Here is a 17,145-nt window from a genome sequence, read left to right as displayed (position 1 = left end):
GTACTTATAGATAGTAACGTACTCATAGAAAAATGGATTCCAACAACTTTTCCAGCCAGAAGTTGAACTTACATTTCAAGGAAAAGACAATTATTGAAAAGAAAATCCTCTCAGTACGAAGTATAGAATCTACTACAGATTGCGCTCATGGGAAAGGCTAGTTGGGACTCTGGAGACAATCGTGGGAGAATTGACCATTTTGTTTCAAAAAATTTAAATCCATGGATTCAGGTTTCCAAAGAAAGAAAGATGGGTGGGTCCGCGCGTGTTGAAGTGCCACTCTTTTCTCTCCTTCCACATCTGCTCTAGCCTGCTAACTATTCTGTTCTGCATAAGCATCACGATCGTTGACGACAAGATCGCCATAACTAGCCCTCTATTTCACCAACTTTGCTGAAGAAATTTCTTTTAATGAAGAAGAAGGGTAATGTCGAAGATATGAAAAATAATAACCTGAATATGCGTTTATTGGGAACCATAATCTAAAGAACTCTATCCAGCTCGGATGGCAACAATTGAGCGGGCAGGGATAGGAATTTCGAAAACCCAAATCCATCCCATCATTTACGCTATCCATCTTCCCATCAGCAACCGCCCTCGTGACCCACCACCCTCGTGTCAAAGTGAAAGGAGACACTGAAGGGAGGCCTCCCCCATTCGTTTCCTTACAGTTACAGTTATACATTCCAACTGAAGGACACCGGGAAGCCTAGGACTACGACTCTAACATAAATCTTAAAGAGTTCTATTTCCAGATCCCATCAACCATGCCACAAGGACAAGACTTGACCTGCGATTGTTCCAAACCTGGGAGAATAGTTGCTACAGGCTTGAACTGTCGCACACGATATGTAAGGATGGGATTCTTCATTAACGTGCTTGGGCATCTTACAAAGCTCGCACCTTCAATGCTTTGACAAGGTTGCATATTGGGGGGAAAAAAGAAGCTCGTACATTTGGCATTCAGTCTGTTGTACACTTAAACAGATCAAATTGAAACAATTGAAAAAAAATTGTAAAGCAATGCAAGTAACAAATCAGATGGGCACGTAACATTCAATCTTTAACCTTCCCTTTCAACCAGCAACGAAATAGGATACTTCTGGCCACACACTCCCTGAGTCTACACCAAAGTCTCCATAAAATCCTGCTCAAGGGAAAGTTTAGATGAACTATTGTTATGATTTAAGAGAGAGAGAGAGAGAGAGAGAGAGAGAGAGTTTCTAACATTACCTTTTCCATCAGCATTTCAGTATTAAAAGGAAATCCAAGAAAAAACCAAACAATATTGCATCTAGCCTTGCTTCCCTCGCATCCATTCAACAAAGTTGTCTAAAATTAAGGGCCAAGCATGATCACTATCATAGTTGCTTAGGTCTGGAAAGCTTATCTGTTTTAAAGAATATATTCAATGAATCAGGAAACAAGCACGGCTTGACCAACTTAAAAAATTCTGGAAGAAACAATACATGAGAGAAGAGAACGCAAAGAGGTAGTCAAGGGTAGAATCACGTCATACCTCTTGGCAAAACCGAAGAAAATTCATCCACTGGTCCATATTTATTACCTTGTAGTCATTTTGGTTCTGCCAAATATCAACATATAAACACTCTGAAGGTCTAGATAACAATAATACTCTAAAGGTCCATTGCATAACAAAAATCCGGTATCTTTTAGTACCATGATATATGATGGGCAATGACATTGATTGAATAGCTAATCATTCTATAGGGACCAGTGAGATTGCAAAATAAACAGATCTAGATATAAAAATTGTAGAGGCATCCCACACATAGGACAAGTGTCAAAATTTATAGTCCATTGATGGTGCCAAAACAAAAATACATCGCAGGATGAACCTTAAAGCAACCAAATAGTATAACTGTTAATAAAATATTAAAAATCCTCCATGCAGTTCTTTACAAAAGGGCAGAGAAAGTTCTAGAAAAAAATGTTTGAAATACTCTGTCACCAAGGAGTCTAAAGGCCTTGCATATTACATCCCACCCTTAGTTGCTCCTTATTTCTATTGCTTTTCATTTTATGGATCCTTATATCTAATTCTGGTGACAGGTTTTACAGTGATTTTAATATTATCTCAAATGAAGGTTCTATCCCATTTTTTATAAGTAACACAGACACATGCTCCATAAGAAACTTCAGAGAATTTTCTCTGCAAAAACTAGTTAGATAAGGGCGAAAAGAGGAAATCCAAAAAGCACAAAGACACCAGTGTATAAAGCGCTTTATATAGACCTCTTTGATCAACATCTGTTAACTATATTAAACTATGTTAAGGAGTTAGAAGTCACTTGGTAGTGGGAAGATTCTAAAAACAGGATTAGAAGTACATTTGATGGGTTAAACAGGGAATTCGCCCACCCCCGACTCACCAAAGGCATGGACAAGGTCAGCCGGTCGAGGTAATAAACCCTCATGGGTTCTGAGCAGAGGTGGGGATTCCTGAACCCAACTAGCGGGTCTCATTGCTATACTAACCTTCGTACTTTTCAAAAAAAGTAATAACATTCATCCAGTGAATAATTTTTTTAAGAGGGTATTTGAGGAAAAGAAAAAGGTTGGCAATAAAACTAAATGACTGAAATTTACATAAATTATAAAAAAACTAACTTAAACAAGGGCATTTTTTGAAAGAAAGTTGGAATGAGTTATGGGTAATCATAGCAATGGGTAGGGGACAAAAGAATGGGGTTGTGACGGGGTGGACAAGTTTGGAAACAGTACAGGAATGGGGTTGGATTTCCAACTCCATAATGGGTTTTTATGAGGGTAGGTTTCGAGTTTGTGCTCATTGAGCAGGATTAGGTTCACAAAAAAACTGCCCAAACTCAGCCCATGTGCACCACTAAATAGGATGTCTCGGCAACACATGGAATTCTAACAACAGAAGGTAAAAGTCGTCTTCTAAGTTACCTTCAGAAACTCGGTAAGTGAATCAACCTGGGAACGGAAATGAGCCCCTAGAACAAGATCCAACAACACACAGATGCTCTCAATATCTATGCTCTTCTGCTTCTCCTCTGACAAAATAAATGCAAAATAATCATGCATGTATCCTCTAAACTTCACAATAACTACTTGAAAATGGCTATACCTGTCAAACAGTATCGAAACGCATAAGAATAAAACTGCAAGAAATTTTGCGGCCTTTCAACCTTCAACGAATTCAAGAGCATCATCAGAATAACTCTTGAGTTGAGGATTATCAAAAAAATTATGTTCACCAAGAAATAAAAAACCACCTCTTTTTCCAGATCTGACAATGCTTTTTTCAACTTGCTGACAGTATCAGCTCGGAGTGCTTTAAGGCCCCTTCTCCACTCATCCTATTGTAGTAAACCAGATTATAGAGTTCGAATCAACATGAAAATAAGCTCAGGATTGCCTCCCAGCTTCTTCGGATTAGTTAAAAATGAAAGACAATATTGTACCTGCATAAAGTAACCCTGTCTCTCTGCTTTCATTTTCCTGATCCAAATTTGATCAGCCAATAACAATTATAAAAGGATTAATATAAAAAATGTTGAGAAAAGGTCTACCAAATTACATATTACCAGGCGAGCATAAGGATCCTGACATCAGTATGATCCACTCCAAGATCAGAACACATAATCTCAATTCCTTCTGGACTGCTCACAGAAGAAAAAACTTTCAGAATCTCAGTTTTTTTTTTCTTTTCCTAAAAAAGGGTATTGCAAATCCATCTTGCTAAGCTTGATAATTCAGAGCCAGACACTTAAATTTGTACTTTACTAGTGCATCCAGTCAAGTATTTCAAGGTCCATTCAGGTGGAAGTATTATACATTTTACCAAGAAGCCCTCATTAATTAGCCATTGCAGTGTATACATTGTTTGCAAGTTCTAAATATATCATGCAGGAGCTGCCATCATTACTGGCTAAAATATTTCTGCAAGGACAACTTATGGATAGGAGGAAGAGCAAAAACAGCCAACATCACTCACTCTACTGGTTGGAGGTTGTTATTCTCAACAGTTGCAACCCATTTTTGTGTTTTTCACTTGCCACCCATTTCCCCACCCAACCCTCATAATCCATCAATTCATAGCTGCAATGGCTCTGGAAAGATTGATTTCTATGAGTAAAGTTCAAGCACAAACTTCATTTAGAATTTGGATAAGTGTACAACTTAGAAATGGACAACAATCTCTTGCCCTAATATGGATAAGATGTTCAAAACTCTGTTACTTACTCAATCAGGCCGGAGGACTTATCAGCATATGAATTGAAAAACTGGTCAATACGTTCCAACTCTTTGATAATAGCTTTACTTGAGGCTGAACAAAATAAAAAAACAAATACGCATGAAAAAGAGACTGATGTCACCACTGTGGAAAAATAGGTCATTGACAAACGCAATGGAAAACATGAATTTTTATAAAAAAGAAATCCCATCTTTTGAATATCAGAATAAACTCAGACTAGTTACAAAAAAATCTCATTAAAAATCATGGAAACAAAGAAAGTAGTTAACAATCATTCCATTTTTAATAATGGCAACAAGTTTACCATGTTTAAATGACCAAAGGTTTACATACTTTAGACAAATAAGACCCTACCAATTTTGAGCTAACAGGACAGTCTCATGTGACAGGTAATGCGGAATACCCATTTCTATCAATTACATGTTTTTCTTTAAATGACAGAATGCATAGTGAAAGCTAAAATTTCATGATATATATATATGGAGAGGGAGAGAGAGAGAGAGAGAGAGAGAGAAGATAGTGAGTGAGAGAGAGAGAAGAGTTGTATGCAATGGCATTCTTAAAAGCTTTTTGGAACAAATGATCATCATCAAGGGTAAATTAGCCATTCTGTGGCATTCTAACATTAGGGAATCAATCCATCAGTCAGACACAAAATCTAGGCATTTTCAAATGACAATAAAAATGGAAGTCACACTTAAAAATTTTAAAAAACAAAAAAACTGTAGAGCCAGAAACAACATCTTAATCTGGTTCTGACAACCAGAAAAGAAAAAAGGAAAACAAAACTTCATATGAAAGAAGACATCATGAGCTCATTTTCATAAACACAGGATTAAGATGCTGCTTCCTTGACTTACAAAAAGTAACAGCATGAAGCAATAGATAAGAACTTCCAAGACATACTGAAAGTGGATACTGATGGTTAAGGTCTTTAAACTTCAAATCAAAGAGGTGAAAGTTTTCTAATATGGATAAAAAATGAAATGAAACCAAGAAAAAAATAGATTTTTTAGTGAAGAAGAGCATGATTTAGCCTTGGCCTTATGATGACAAACCAAATCAAGAAGCATCTTCAGGGCTGAGAGACATTAAGAACACAAAGGACCAGCAGCATGGGATGCTTAAAGTTTCTGAATAGAAGTGTAAAAGAATATTATCAACAATGAAATCAAGAAAGGAGTTTTCATCAAATTGGTCTGAGTGTGGGACCTGTCCATTGAATGAAGCATCCCCAGACACGATTTTCTAGCATTGTTCCCCACCATGGAAAAACTAATGTAAAAATCTATACAACTGGTACGTAACTGATGCCACCTGGATAAATCATGATAATTTAACCAATAAAAAATACTCAAGCCTGCTGCCAAGTCCTGCAAGATTCTATATATCACTCTTGAAGAAGCTTCTTTGGACCAATATTTAGGCACAGAACATTGGGGTATAAGGAAAGGCTGGTTAGAATCATAATAATTTACAAAACCTCTACCGATTTAATACTTAGGTATGCTCATAGATGAACCAGGGGGTACATACAACATGCCAAAAATAACACTTCTAAACCCAGAAACTGCTCTCTAAATGGTAAAAGTAGACAAAGTACAATTCCAAACATCTCTAAGACTTGAAGTAATAGTTTTAGAACCACATCAGCCTGGCAGATTCTCTAGTGCTTAACGAAGGTTTATTTTGGGATTCTCACATCTGACGAACAGTCTAAAATACCTAAGACTCAAAGATTTTATAAAATACGAGTCCAGCAGAAAAATCACAGATGCAAGTAAAGTAGTTTGGACAAGTACCAGTTAGAAACAGGACGAACACACGTTGCGAGTGTCTTGACAACATACGCACAAGCAAGCTCCGTGCATCACAGGTTCCAGTAGAATTGCCTAAGCTTTCAATTAGCGAAATCTTATCTTTATACACATTGCTGACAATTCATTTACAAACATTGCCCCCATAAGTGTCATCATGCAAGAATTAAAAAGCATTTGGTAAAGAATATGTAAGATAGTCCGAATTGCGAATTCATTCAAAAAGAATTAGTGAAATCTTATGTTTATACTTATTGCTGACGTTCTTCATTTACAAGCATTGCTAACATAAGTCTCATCATGCAAGAATCAAAAAAGATTTGGTAAAGAATCTGTAAACCAGTCCAAATTGCGAATTCATAAAAAAAGAGAGTGAGAACATAGCAAACTATCCAACCAAAATTCATAATAATGCAATCACAGTAAAGCATTAGAGGAACAAGTTAAAGAGCAGTAATCACCGGAACGAAACAGATCAGCAGCGGGAGTATTAACCGAAGCAGCGGGATTATGTGGTCCCGTTTTACGCGTAGAAGAGCGACGCATCTTGGTGAATCAGAGGCAGTGGAAGGAAGCAAACCAGATAAACCCTCGATCGGAATTGCAAGCGACAGAGGCCGAAAGAGTTTTTAACTGAGGTCGTTTTCTTCGTGCTTATATAGAGGCAGGAAGAGAAAATGGAATTCGCTCCCTTTTCATTTTTAAAAACTCTTTTACTTCCTCTAAAATAATTTTCTAAAAGAAAAATAAATACTTTTTTTTAATTTAATTTGAGGATTACTTCATATTTCCACCCCCAATTATGGAATTTTTTTATGTTGATAATACCCTTTGACTTAAACCCAATACTTTGCACTAGAAACCCTTTCATGTAACCATTTATCCAAAGACATGTTAATCTAAAAACAGCATGGATATTATACAAGGACAGGCCCGATTGATACAAATAAATATTCTTACACGGATCTTATATAAGAACTAACCCAGTCGATAGAAACAAATATTCTGACCCTTTTGTTTCCATATCCCTCGAAGAGTAATACGATATGAAAGTGAAAGTGAACACGGTTTAACATATCCCTTCTTACCTACGCGATCGAGCCACAAAATCAAAAGATGGACAACATGTAAAGGAATTGATTGAGGAGAAGAGGATATATAGGATCGATCATCTGCGCCCACAGAAACCGGAAAACCCTCCTTCGATCCGTTGAGGAATCTGATTCATACAGAAATACCGACAAATTTGACATGGCAGAGAGAACAGGCAGGATGGATGGATAAGAGTTCTAATTCTATCTACCAAAAGATATAACAGAAAAGACAACAACACATGAAACGATAGAGGACAAGAACACAGAACGTGCAGAGAGGATATAATAGCTTCTGAATCACTTACGAATAAGAGAACAGGATATAAGAGCCGAATTTAATATCAGTACCCATGTGGTATGCGTCGAAGTTGATCAATTATTACAACCCAGGAATCGGGATTCTTAAATCGAACAAACTTCTAAGACTGGTGAGTTATCATTATCTAATCTGTTTGCCATTTAGTTAGGTGTGCGGGTGCATTGAACCCAGGCTTAAATTGTGATTTGTTCTCCGATAAATCCTCTCGATTGCATGTAAGCTTACATAACTTCTCCTAGTCGAGGTGGTTTTTGGTGATCAGCAGCACTGTAAGCATGCATGTCCTGTCCAGCCATGGAAGAAGACGAAGAAGAAGAAGATTCCTGAGAACACAATAATAGAGGATCTTGAAAGAGTACAAGAACATTGGCTGAGCTCTGATAAAACAATGCTTTGGCCTTCCTTATATAGCTGCTTCTGCTCCACAACCCATGTCATGGAAACTCATGCCATTGTAATCTATCCTCCGTAAGCTTCTGTTGAAGCTCTGTAAAAGTATTATATAATAGCTTTTCCTCGGAATCCACGAGCTGAAACTAGCCAACAAAACCCCATAGCATCATGGGTCCCTCTGAAGTCTGCATTCACCAGTTCATCCAGCGAAGGCAGCAGTTTGGAGAGAAGCTCCAAGTTTCCATTGGCATTCTCAGTTTCTCACTTCAATTTCAATCTGCTGCACTTGCTGACAGCAGATGTCATGCCCCCATTAAAGGAGCTCCAGAAACCGGTCTCTTTATCCGTTGCCACCCTCTAAGATCCTACCCAGTAGGGCTCTCAAGTCCACCCACCAGTAATAATCATCTGTTGGTCCCTCTGCTGTCCTTTCTGATTTGGGAAGGCATGCCCTGGCCTAAAGTAACTAAAGCATGATCCAACATGCAAACATTAGATAAGGAGAAGGTGGAAAGTGGTTTGGCATTTAGCGAGGTTCAGGCCCCATGAAATTATTAATGTCAAAGATTAGATTTTGCGTGATGCGAAAAAGCTAACAATGTTTTATTTTATAATTTTTTTCTTCATTTGCATTTGGACGCTTATGATAACAGCCAAACATGTTTGTTGGTTAGATTCTCTTCCCTGCCATGATTGGCTTTGACTGCTTTCTTTTAAGGATGATCTCACCTAGCTCTGTGTAGCCATTGAATTCAGGTGATTTTCCCGCTTGACGGACGGATCATCCCATCTGTTTCTGTTGCCTGTAGACTAGTTTCTCACGGGTGAAAGGAAGATCATGAACAACTTATGCTGTAAATCAAGCTTATAATTGCATTTCACGCTTGATAGCGTATAAAAGCTTGTCATTTTTCATCTGTCGGAATCTCATGATAATGTCCCTAGTTTCACCAAATCCAAATTACCCATGAGTGGAAAACCCACAGTTTAATCCTGTGACTTGTCGAATTTACTCATCACTCGGTCAGCTAAACCTGAATTTAAGATGGGGGCAGGTCCTGAGCATATGAAAAGAAGAAAATAGATAATGATATTTTTGACTGGTAATCATGAAGCTCAAAAACTGATCAGATTATGAGTTAAAATGAAACGAGAATGAGTTATCAAGTACCAAACATATCATTGCGATATTGAGACTCGGATTAATGAAGGGTTTTCCACCACTCCCTTCTCTCCTGTTTTTTTTTTTTTCTCGTTCATTTTACCATTTTTACATGTCCTCCATCTTGAAGCAAAAGCCCCGACTGTTCTTAAAACAATCCAGGAGAATATAGTCATAAAAAGCAGATAGAAGAGATGAAGGTAAATTCAGAGACAAGGAAGCTTTATTATATGGTAAAAAACATCGGTCGGTGGCATGTCCCTTCATGCTTCATGCTGTTTGTGTTAAAAGACGACTACTGAGCTCTTTTAAGACCATTTTGAACTTTATAATCGCGTGAATTGATTACTATATATATATATATATTCACAAGATCAATATCTGATAACACAAATCCTCCATCAATCGGTAAAAGAAAGAACTTCCCGTAATTATATACCAAATTTTTAAGAAGATTTCAATTGGTAAAAGCAGGATCTTCTCAGATTATGGGCAAATTTTTTAAGAAGATGATTCTGCAGTCTTTACTGTAGAAAGTACATTGAAAAATATTGCAGGCGTCATCTTATCTATTCTAATTTTAACCTTTGGCAAGCCTTATAGACCAAATACTCCTCAATTTTTTCACCTTGCAGAATCGCATTTTATTAATAGGATTATTGGAGCTAACAGAAAAGTCTTCATCCTTCACTTCTCAAATGTTTCCTTTGATTCAAATGTCCCTTTCTTACTTGTAGATGACAAGCCACAGAAATGGTTATTTTTCCTCTATTTCTACATCAAGCAGCCATCACACAATGCTCTTACTTCCCTCCAGCTTAAATTAGTAAGAAATTTACCATTTAAGGGGTCACTATTCCCACTTACATTTCTAAACAATTACCAAGGGGACATGGATTTCCCCCTTTTGCAACAGGAAGAGGCAACATGGGAGATTGTTCTTTCACCTTCAGCAAACAGAACAAGAGACCCATTCTGCCGGTGTTAATTTTCTCCAAGGAATTACTTCCCCTGTTTACTGATGTCATTCGGTCTCAATTGGAGGCTTGTTGCAGCTAATTCATTTCTTGTGGTGTGGCTCTACGTATCCATGTCTCAATCAATTGAAACAGAAGATAACTTTTGGACTGAGTGAAGAGGTGGAAGAAGATGAGATAGTGGCATATGTTTGGGTCAAAGAACAGCTTTTGGAGAGTCAAAACCCCCACCATGCACGGAAGAGAGGTAGAGCAATCAAATTAAAAGGGCGGGCAGTGGATGAGAGAACATGACTTGAAGACTGATTCATGGCCATCATTCATCATCATTTTCAAATCTGCCAACAACACTAAGTGATATTGAATAGCATGTGAAGTCACATGCCTTCCAAATATCCAAACAAGAAACAGAAGAGCCAAAAGCACCCACACCATCGCTGCCCCCAAATCATTTAATAGCCACTGCCCTCAATGACTCTTCCCTGTCCTTTCACCAACAGCACCAGTTCCATTTCCATCTGACATGAAGTAGCATATTCTCAACACCCACCAAAAGAAAAGAAAAAAAAGCCCCACGCTACAACAGAGAACAGACCCCTTTTATACCCAGAAACTCTCCTTTCAAAACCAAAAAGGTCAGTTGAAAGCTAGTGGGAACTGAAGCTTCCAATTCCTTACTTTTACACCAACTTTATAATATTGTGTGCGCTTTCTTGTAGCATAACATAAGACTGTAGTATCTCTATTCTAGGATTTCACCTCATAAGCAGGGCAACTCTCACTGTACATACAACATCGTCTCCTTAAAGCCGCTACAGAGATGGCTCTATTTTGGCTGAGTGATATAAAAATAAGATAAAAAAAAATGGGTTACTTTAGAATGTGAAGATTGACTAAAGAGCATGCGGCCGGAGCTCCAAGCACCCAGAGTAGTCCAGCAGCTCCTCTATCATCTGTTGGATATGGTCGTCTTCTTCGATGGGACTGTATTTCTGTTGCTGCTGGTGGCTAGTGGTGCTATCTATTTGAACTTTCCTCGCCCAATTGGCCTCCCCAGACCTCACATTGGACTCGTCACATTCCGGGGAGCTTTGGCTGTCGTTAACTTCCCTTTTGGGCTCTTTAGCTGCCGGTCGGGCTAGTTGCAGAGAAGCCAAGTGGCAGCGATGCAGTTTCGCTGTCAGAGCGGCTGACAAGAACTTGGTAGAAGATGAAGAGACATTGGGGTTGTAAGGGAAGTTGGTTCTTGCCCTTGGTCCGCACATTAGTCTTGCTGCTTCGTCGTAGGCTCTGGCTGCATCCTCTGCTGTCTCAAACGTTCCAAGCCAAATTCTTGTTTTCCTGCAGACAAGCATAAACATTGTTCAGTTTCGCACTTAGGTAACCCAAAATGCAAGCGGCTAACCGAGGATACAAATGAGATTTTGCATGCTTTAACAAGTCTAAACTAATCCATAAGTATGAATAAGTAATGAATTGTGCAATCTCGACATATAAAGTTGAACGGAAATCTAGAATCAAATATGACAAACAGGAGAGCAAGATAAAGCTTCAAGCAAATGAAACAGAGCAGGAGCCAGAGCATAATAAAGGCTCCTCCGTAACAAAAATTCGGAGCTTCCGAAATGTTCATTGATCGTTAGACTAACTCGATTGGACAAAGAGCTTACAATAAGGGGTGGCGGATCTCAGAAACCCAGGAGCCCCAATGCCTCTGTCGGACGCCTCGATATCTCTGCTGCGGCCTGGCCATCTTAATTGAGCTAATTGGAGCTTAACGAAAAGGGAGATTGCTTGAGGAACAAGTGTAGAGAGGTAGAGGAGAAGGGTTTTCTTTCCTTTTTCTGATTGAGTTTGTGTGTGGGGAGGGAAAGGGAGGAGGTGAGAGGGGGATGCAGGGGTTTTTGTAGTTGGTTTCTCTCGGGCTGGAGGCTTGCTTTGTCCCACTGGCAGCCATTTTAGGTTTGTGGGTCCTACAGACTTTGGTCTTTCTTCCTTCCTTTTCCATTTCTTTATATGGACAAGTCTCTCAAATCATGTGCCAAGCTCATGGCTTACTCTGTATATTGACAGCAACAGCCTCGCTCACAATCCTTCTGAGTTCAATGGAGCGAGAAACAAATTTCGAACTAATCTTTTTAAAAAGATCTCTACCTCTACTGTAAGTTCAACTATTTAGAACCATTGATATGGTTTGATAACAGAAGAATTGATGTCTTCTCTGTTTATCTCATTTTCCCATTAGTGCAGAAGAAGAATTTAAATGCTAGAAACGCCCCATCTTCATAGCTTCCAACTACTAAGAAGAAGAACTTCATTGACACACACAATCAGAACCTGATTCAAGCATTTCTAGCAGGTGAAATCGGTCCACCTTGGTGGAAAATTAAGACAACCCATTATCAGATTAGGTTTTTATTTTTAATGAAGACATTTGATCTCATAATCAAGAAAAGGAAAATGCACAGTTCAAAAGGAAAAAGAGAGAGAGAGAGAAACTGAGGTGAATCATTTAACTGTGTTTTTTTTGCTTTGGTAGTTATATGGGTGTTTATATTTCTCAGTAGACAATTAAATGTTGGTGGGTCCTTGTTCACGTCATGGTAGCTATAGAGAGAGGGCAATTAAGCCAAGCGTCTGCCATCTTCTAGGGGAGAGGAGACACAGGAGAGAGTCATATGTTCCGTAAGTTGTTGACAACCCACTGCACAGCCACGTGAGATAACCGCGTTTTAGAGCTTTAAATAAGGACAAATATATACAAAAATGAGCCATGATCTCCGCTGCTACTCCTGCCCCAAAATTCTTCCTTTCTACTGCCCTCTCTCTCGGTCTTACGCCATCAAACGTAAACAAGAATCCTTCGCTTCTTTTCCTTCCATGTTCCTTCATTGATTCCTCCTCACTTGAACCAAGACAGGAGCGACTGGGACCCCTGTGTATGATCCCATAGACTCAGTACATTGATGGTTGCTTCACTAGAGAGGGATAGAGGAACAGAAGGGGGAGCAGTGAGGATGACAAGATGGGACCCATGGAATTGCTATTTTGGTGTTTATTTGACAGAACCGTCCCACATGGTGTTAAAAACCAAACCATCTGTTAAAAGCCCAACAATCTTCCCGTAGAGGCTGGTGACAGGCGGGGCCCTTCTGTTCTTCACCATTATGAGCCTATAGAGTGAGTTTCATTTTCCCCACTCGGAGCTTCGGATCTGGGCATTTGGATTTGGACCTTCCATCAAACAAAAATCTTAGTATCTTATGGTGGGGACTTCTGGTAGTGCCACTGTTCCTGTACCGTTCACCATCATGAGCCCGTGGATTCACCGCTTTGCAGATGTTTCGGGAGTGAGAGAGGGAGATTGAAGGCTTCTGCATGTACCCGGCCAGTTCTGGTCTCATCTGTCATGGTCTGGAGCCTGAACTGTGAAAATACGTCGCAGTTTGAATGAAAATGACTAATAAAACGCGTTAGGGGAGGGATACAAGAGAGCCCGTCGTGCCAGAGGAAGAAAAATAAATAAATTAAAGCCTTGAACACGACGCTTCATGACATTGTGAAGCAAGTCCTAATCAAAAATTCTATTGAAGGGATGGGTATCTCACGCCAGATTTCTCTTAAGCAAATAATCAAACACCATAGCTGCCAAAAGGCAAAAGTCCAAAAGAAAAGAAGAAAAAGAAGAGAAAAAACCAAGAAAGTAACAGCTTACGGTGTATTTTTATTTTTTTAAAGGGTTTGTTTTCCCTCCATTCCTCTCATATGGTTTACAGCTAACATTGGAATTTAGAGGCAAAAGAACACATAAAAATGTCAAAGGATGAGGTAAAGAATGGGACCCAAATAACGCGTGCTAGGGACAAACCTGTAACATGGGTGATGATAGATGTCTCCTCACTCGTCTCCTCGTCGCATTGAGACCCGGTCTGAGTCATGCTCGTCACTGGACAATCTGAAAAGGATGTTGGCTGACTCCCATACCAGCCCAGACCCTTTTATGTTCAGCACTTCCAGCCCCCTCAATGTTGTTTCAGACTTGTCTGTATCTGCCCATTTGCCCTCTCCCACAGTCTCACTCCTTCTCTCAGTCATCTTCTCCCCTAACAACAGTACTAGAACTGTTGAAGTGTATTCATTTTCTGGTCCTTACTAACAGCTTTTTCTTCTGTACACAATGATACCACAGATGATGATGTGTGATTTGTCATATTCCCACTTTTTAGATCAATCTCAAAAGAAAGAGAAGGGCAGCGTTTCAGCAGTCATAAATGAGATTAAACTTCTGCCATGAAATGAAACTGAACTTCGTGTAGTACAAAATGCAAAAACTTGACAGTAAATTCAAGTTTGGGACTGTGAAGCTACAGAACTGTCGAGCACTTCACGTTTCACCTGTCTTCATGACACAACGTAAGGACTTTTAGCAACCCACTCTTTGGAGTAGAAATGGGTTTCTGCCAAACACAACATTTCCTCAATTGCTGACCTCTGCGGAATTACGGTGAACAGTCAAAACGCGGTTTTGTAAGAAGGAAGAAGAGAAAGACAACAAAGTAGAAACAGATAAGAGGCTGAAATTTCGTCTCGTTTACATCCAAAGTCTGTAAAAGAGGCTGCAAAATTTTGAAAAGAAAACTCTGCCTGTGCATCCAAGCATTGAAATCTTCAAATGCAAACCAGAGTCGACACCGTGAAGCTTCTCCTCACGTGATGGCACAACGGAAGGGTGGGTTTGCAACCGAAGTTGACATCTCTTCAATGCTGACCTCCGCGGGATTGTGGTTAACAGTTAAACGCGGTTTGATCCAGAAGGAAAGGCAACAAAATTAATGGCGAGGTTGAGTTTGTCTTTCTTGTGAAGTCCGCACTCCATGGGATCCTGTTAGATACCCAGTTTGATCTTCCCAAATTTCGAACTTCGGAAGCAAAGACGATAGCGACAGGCTTTCGTTGTTTAGATTTGAAGGATGGCGACGAGTGGATTAAAGTCAGTCGGCCAAGTCGGAAGTCTTCTTTCTGGATACCTGCGAGCAGCCATGGACGGCGTGACCGGAGGTGGTCCAGTGCCAAACTACAAACGCACAACCGGCGAGGAAAAATGGTGCACGGCCATTCCACACACGTCATGTGACTATGGATATGTTCTATAGTCGGGGCGTGGAGCTGGACCAAAAATTAATGCTCGAAAGTGATGTAGAAATTGAGAGTGAAAGTGAAAATAAATTACCTAATAAAAGTGAGAGGAAATGTAAATTATTTTTTTATGTTACTATGTGTAATGTAAAGTGCAAAGATAATTTTTATTAATTAGTTACTCTAATAGATTTAAATTTTATAATATTTATTTAATTTTTATTAATAATCAAAGATAGATTTTAACTTGTTATAAATTAATAAATTATTAAAAAATAAAATAATTAATTAAATATATGAATAAAATAATCAAACAAATTATTATTTTTAAAAATTCTAATTCTCACTCTTAAACTAGTAATTAAATATAATATTAACTATCATTATTTTATATATAATTATTCTATTAACTCTTATAAGATCATTGTACTTTTAAATATATAAGAATAAAATAATTAAACAAATATTTGTTTTTATAATGTCAAAATAGTTACTCAAATTATTATTTTTAAAAATCTAAACTATCACTCTTAAACTAGTAATTAAATATAATATCACCCATTATTAAATTATATAAAAATAATATTTTATTTTATAAAATTAGTCTATTAACTCTTATAAGAGTAGTCTTTTTATTATATCTATTGTTTTCCAGTTTTTTATGTCAGTGCTACTTGATGTCTTAGTTTTAGATTTCTAGTCAATTAACTTTTTGTTTTCTGATTAACACTTTATTTTGATCGACCAAGTTAACGAAGTTATAGATAGTTTTTTAGACCTTCGTACGGAGAAGTGATTTTCTTTGCAAGGTCTTTATTGGCAATGAAAGAAAAGTATCTGCTTAGATCGGGAGATGAGGTGAGAAGCCATGAACAAAGTTTTGTTTTCCTTATGTGAACAAGAAGAGGGAGGACCAAAACTCTAAAAACACTTGTAAAACGATCGAGCATCGAGTAAAACGACAAGTGAAAGTGAATTAAGTGGTCTCGTGAAGTGAATTCACTTGAACGAGGACTTTCACTCCCCACTTAAACAACATACTAACGCTTTTGAGACTACTTTCCCTAATGAAAGTGACTTTGCTTTCACTTACCTAGTGCACTCACATGCCCTTGTAACGTTGGGATGTTAGGTTTGGTAATTGAAATAATAGAGTCTTTGGATATATCATTTTTTCTATCTCAAGCCTGTATTAGATTAAAAAGTTTAAAGTGTTCCTCGGTACTTTGGATATACCAACACCTAAGTGAAAAAGGCTAAGGCCCCGTTAGTGCTCATCGTTGAAAATTTATATCCCAATCCTAGGATACATATTTTTATTAAATCTTCAAATAAAAATCTTATTAGTGCCTTAAGGGAAATTAAATGGACCCGTTAATACATTTTTTCGAGGAAATAAATAATACCATATATTACCGTACTTATTTGATAAATTTTTAGTAAAATAAAATATCAATTACAAAATTACCATGAAAAATTGTATCTTACTAAGAAGATTTTTTGAACAAAATCAATTGAACTCAAGACCTTGTCTTATTTCAAATAAGGGTGGGCATTTGAATTTTTAAAATGAAATATTTTGTTGAAAATTCATGTCTCTTAGTACACATTTCATACCTCCTATAATGTTTTTAAGTCTAACCAATCTCCATTGCATCCCATATTCACTAAAAAAGAATGAGAAAGCTAGCAAAATTTTTGGACGATTTGCTTTGGATTGGGTCCACTGATCCATGAAGAGGCGTTCGTTTAAACAAACTCTTTTCTTTAGAAACCACCGCAGAAAGCCTAAACATGGATCGATGGTTCCCTCATGGTTATGAATCTGATGTCCAGATGTTCTCGCTTGACGTAAATTATTTTGTTTTGTTGCTCATATGAAATTCCCTGTAATCGTGCCACTGTTTTCTGGTATTTCCCTAAGGTTAGTTTTCATGGTGAGATCCTCTTCTTCAGACGGATTTTTTTTTGGTAAAATGGAACGAAGGAGAGAAACAAGGA

At 38.1% G+C, this 17,145-nt stretch overlaps 2 protein-coding genes across 2 annotated transcripts; both read right to left on the bottom strand.

Moving 5' to 3' along the window:
- Window positions 1-565: 565 nt before the first annotated feature.
- Window positions 566-6,662, bottom strand: LOC137946304 (uncharacterized). Its single transcript, XM_068792544.1, has 10 exons — window positions 6,525-6,662; window positions 4,234-4,318; window positions 3,576-3,650; window positions 3,453-3,489; window positions 3,264-3,347; window positions 3,116-3,176; window positions 2,935-3,041; window positions 1,520-1,585; window positions 1,234-1,390; window positions 566-1,147 (listed from the first exon to the last, which is right to left on the bottom strand). The coding sequence occupies exons 1-9, from the start codon at window positions 6,607-6,609 to the stop codon at window positions 1,295-1,297; spliced, it is 696 nt and encodes a 231-aa protein (XP_068648645.1). The 5' UTR covers window positions 6,610-6,662; the 3' UTR covers window positions 566-1,147; window positions 1,234-1,294.
- A 3,444-nt stretch (window positions 6,663-10,106) lies between these two features.
- On the bottom strand, window positions 10,107-11,868 carry LOC137946207 (ethylene-responsive transcription factor ERF003-like). The gene is made up of 2 exons (XM_068792421.1): window positions 11,679-11,868; window positions 10,107-11,349 (listed from the first exon to the last, which is right to left on the bottom strand). Exons 1-2 carry the CDS (start codon window positions 11,759-11,761, stop codon window positions 10,902-10,904), a joined length of 531 nt encoding a protein of 176 aa, XP_068648522.1. The 5' UTR covers window positions 11,762-11,868; the 3' UTR covers window positions 10,107-10,901.
- Between the last annotated feature and the right edge of the window lie 5,277 nt (window positions 11,869-17,145).

The sequence above is a fragment of the Aristolochia californica genome, unplaced genomic scaffold (genome assembly GCF_029961685.1).
Source record: "Aristolochia californica isolate CCGP_79_NKW_82.1479 unplaced genomic scaffold, dmAriCali1.0.hap1 SCAF_12, whole genome shotgun sequence".
NCBI classification, from domain to species: Eukaryota; Viridiplantae; Streptophyta; class Magnoliopsida; order Piperales; family Aristolochiaceae; genus Aristolochia; species Aristolochia californica.
Note: the sequence above shows the minus strand (reverse complement) of the source record. Positions and strands in the feature narration are given on the sequence as shown.

Coding starts and splice junctions, on each gene's coding strand:
- LOC137946304 (XM_068792544.1), bottom strand. CDS start 6,609: ATGCGTCGCTCTTCTACGCGTAAAACGGGACCACATAATCCCGCTGCT. Junction 4,319..6,524: donor TGCTGATCTGTTTCGTTCCG/GTGATTACTGCT, acceptor TATTTTGTTCAG/CCTCAAGTAAAGCTATTATC. Junction 3,651..4,233: donor AAGTCCTCCGGCCTGATTGA/GTAAGTAACAGA, acceptor TTCTGTGAGCAG/TCCAGAAGGAATTGAGATTA.
- LOC137946207 (XM_068792421.1), bottom strand. CDS start 11,761: ATGGCCAGGCCGCAGCAGAGATATCGAGGCGTCCGACAGAGGCATTGG. Junction 11,350..11,678: donor GAGATCCGCCACCCCTTATT/GTAAGCTCTTTG, acceptor GCTTGTCTGCAG/GAAAACAAGAATTTGGCTTG.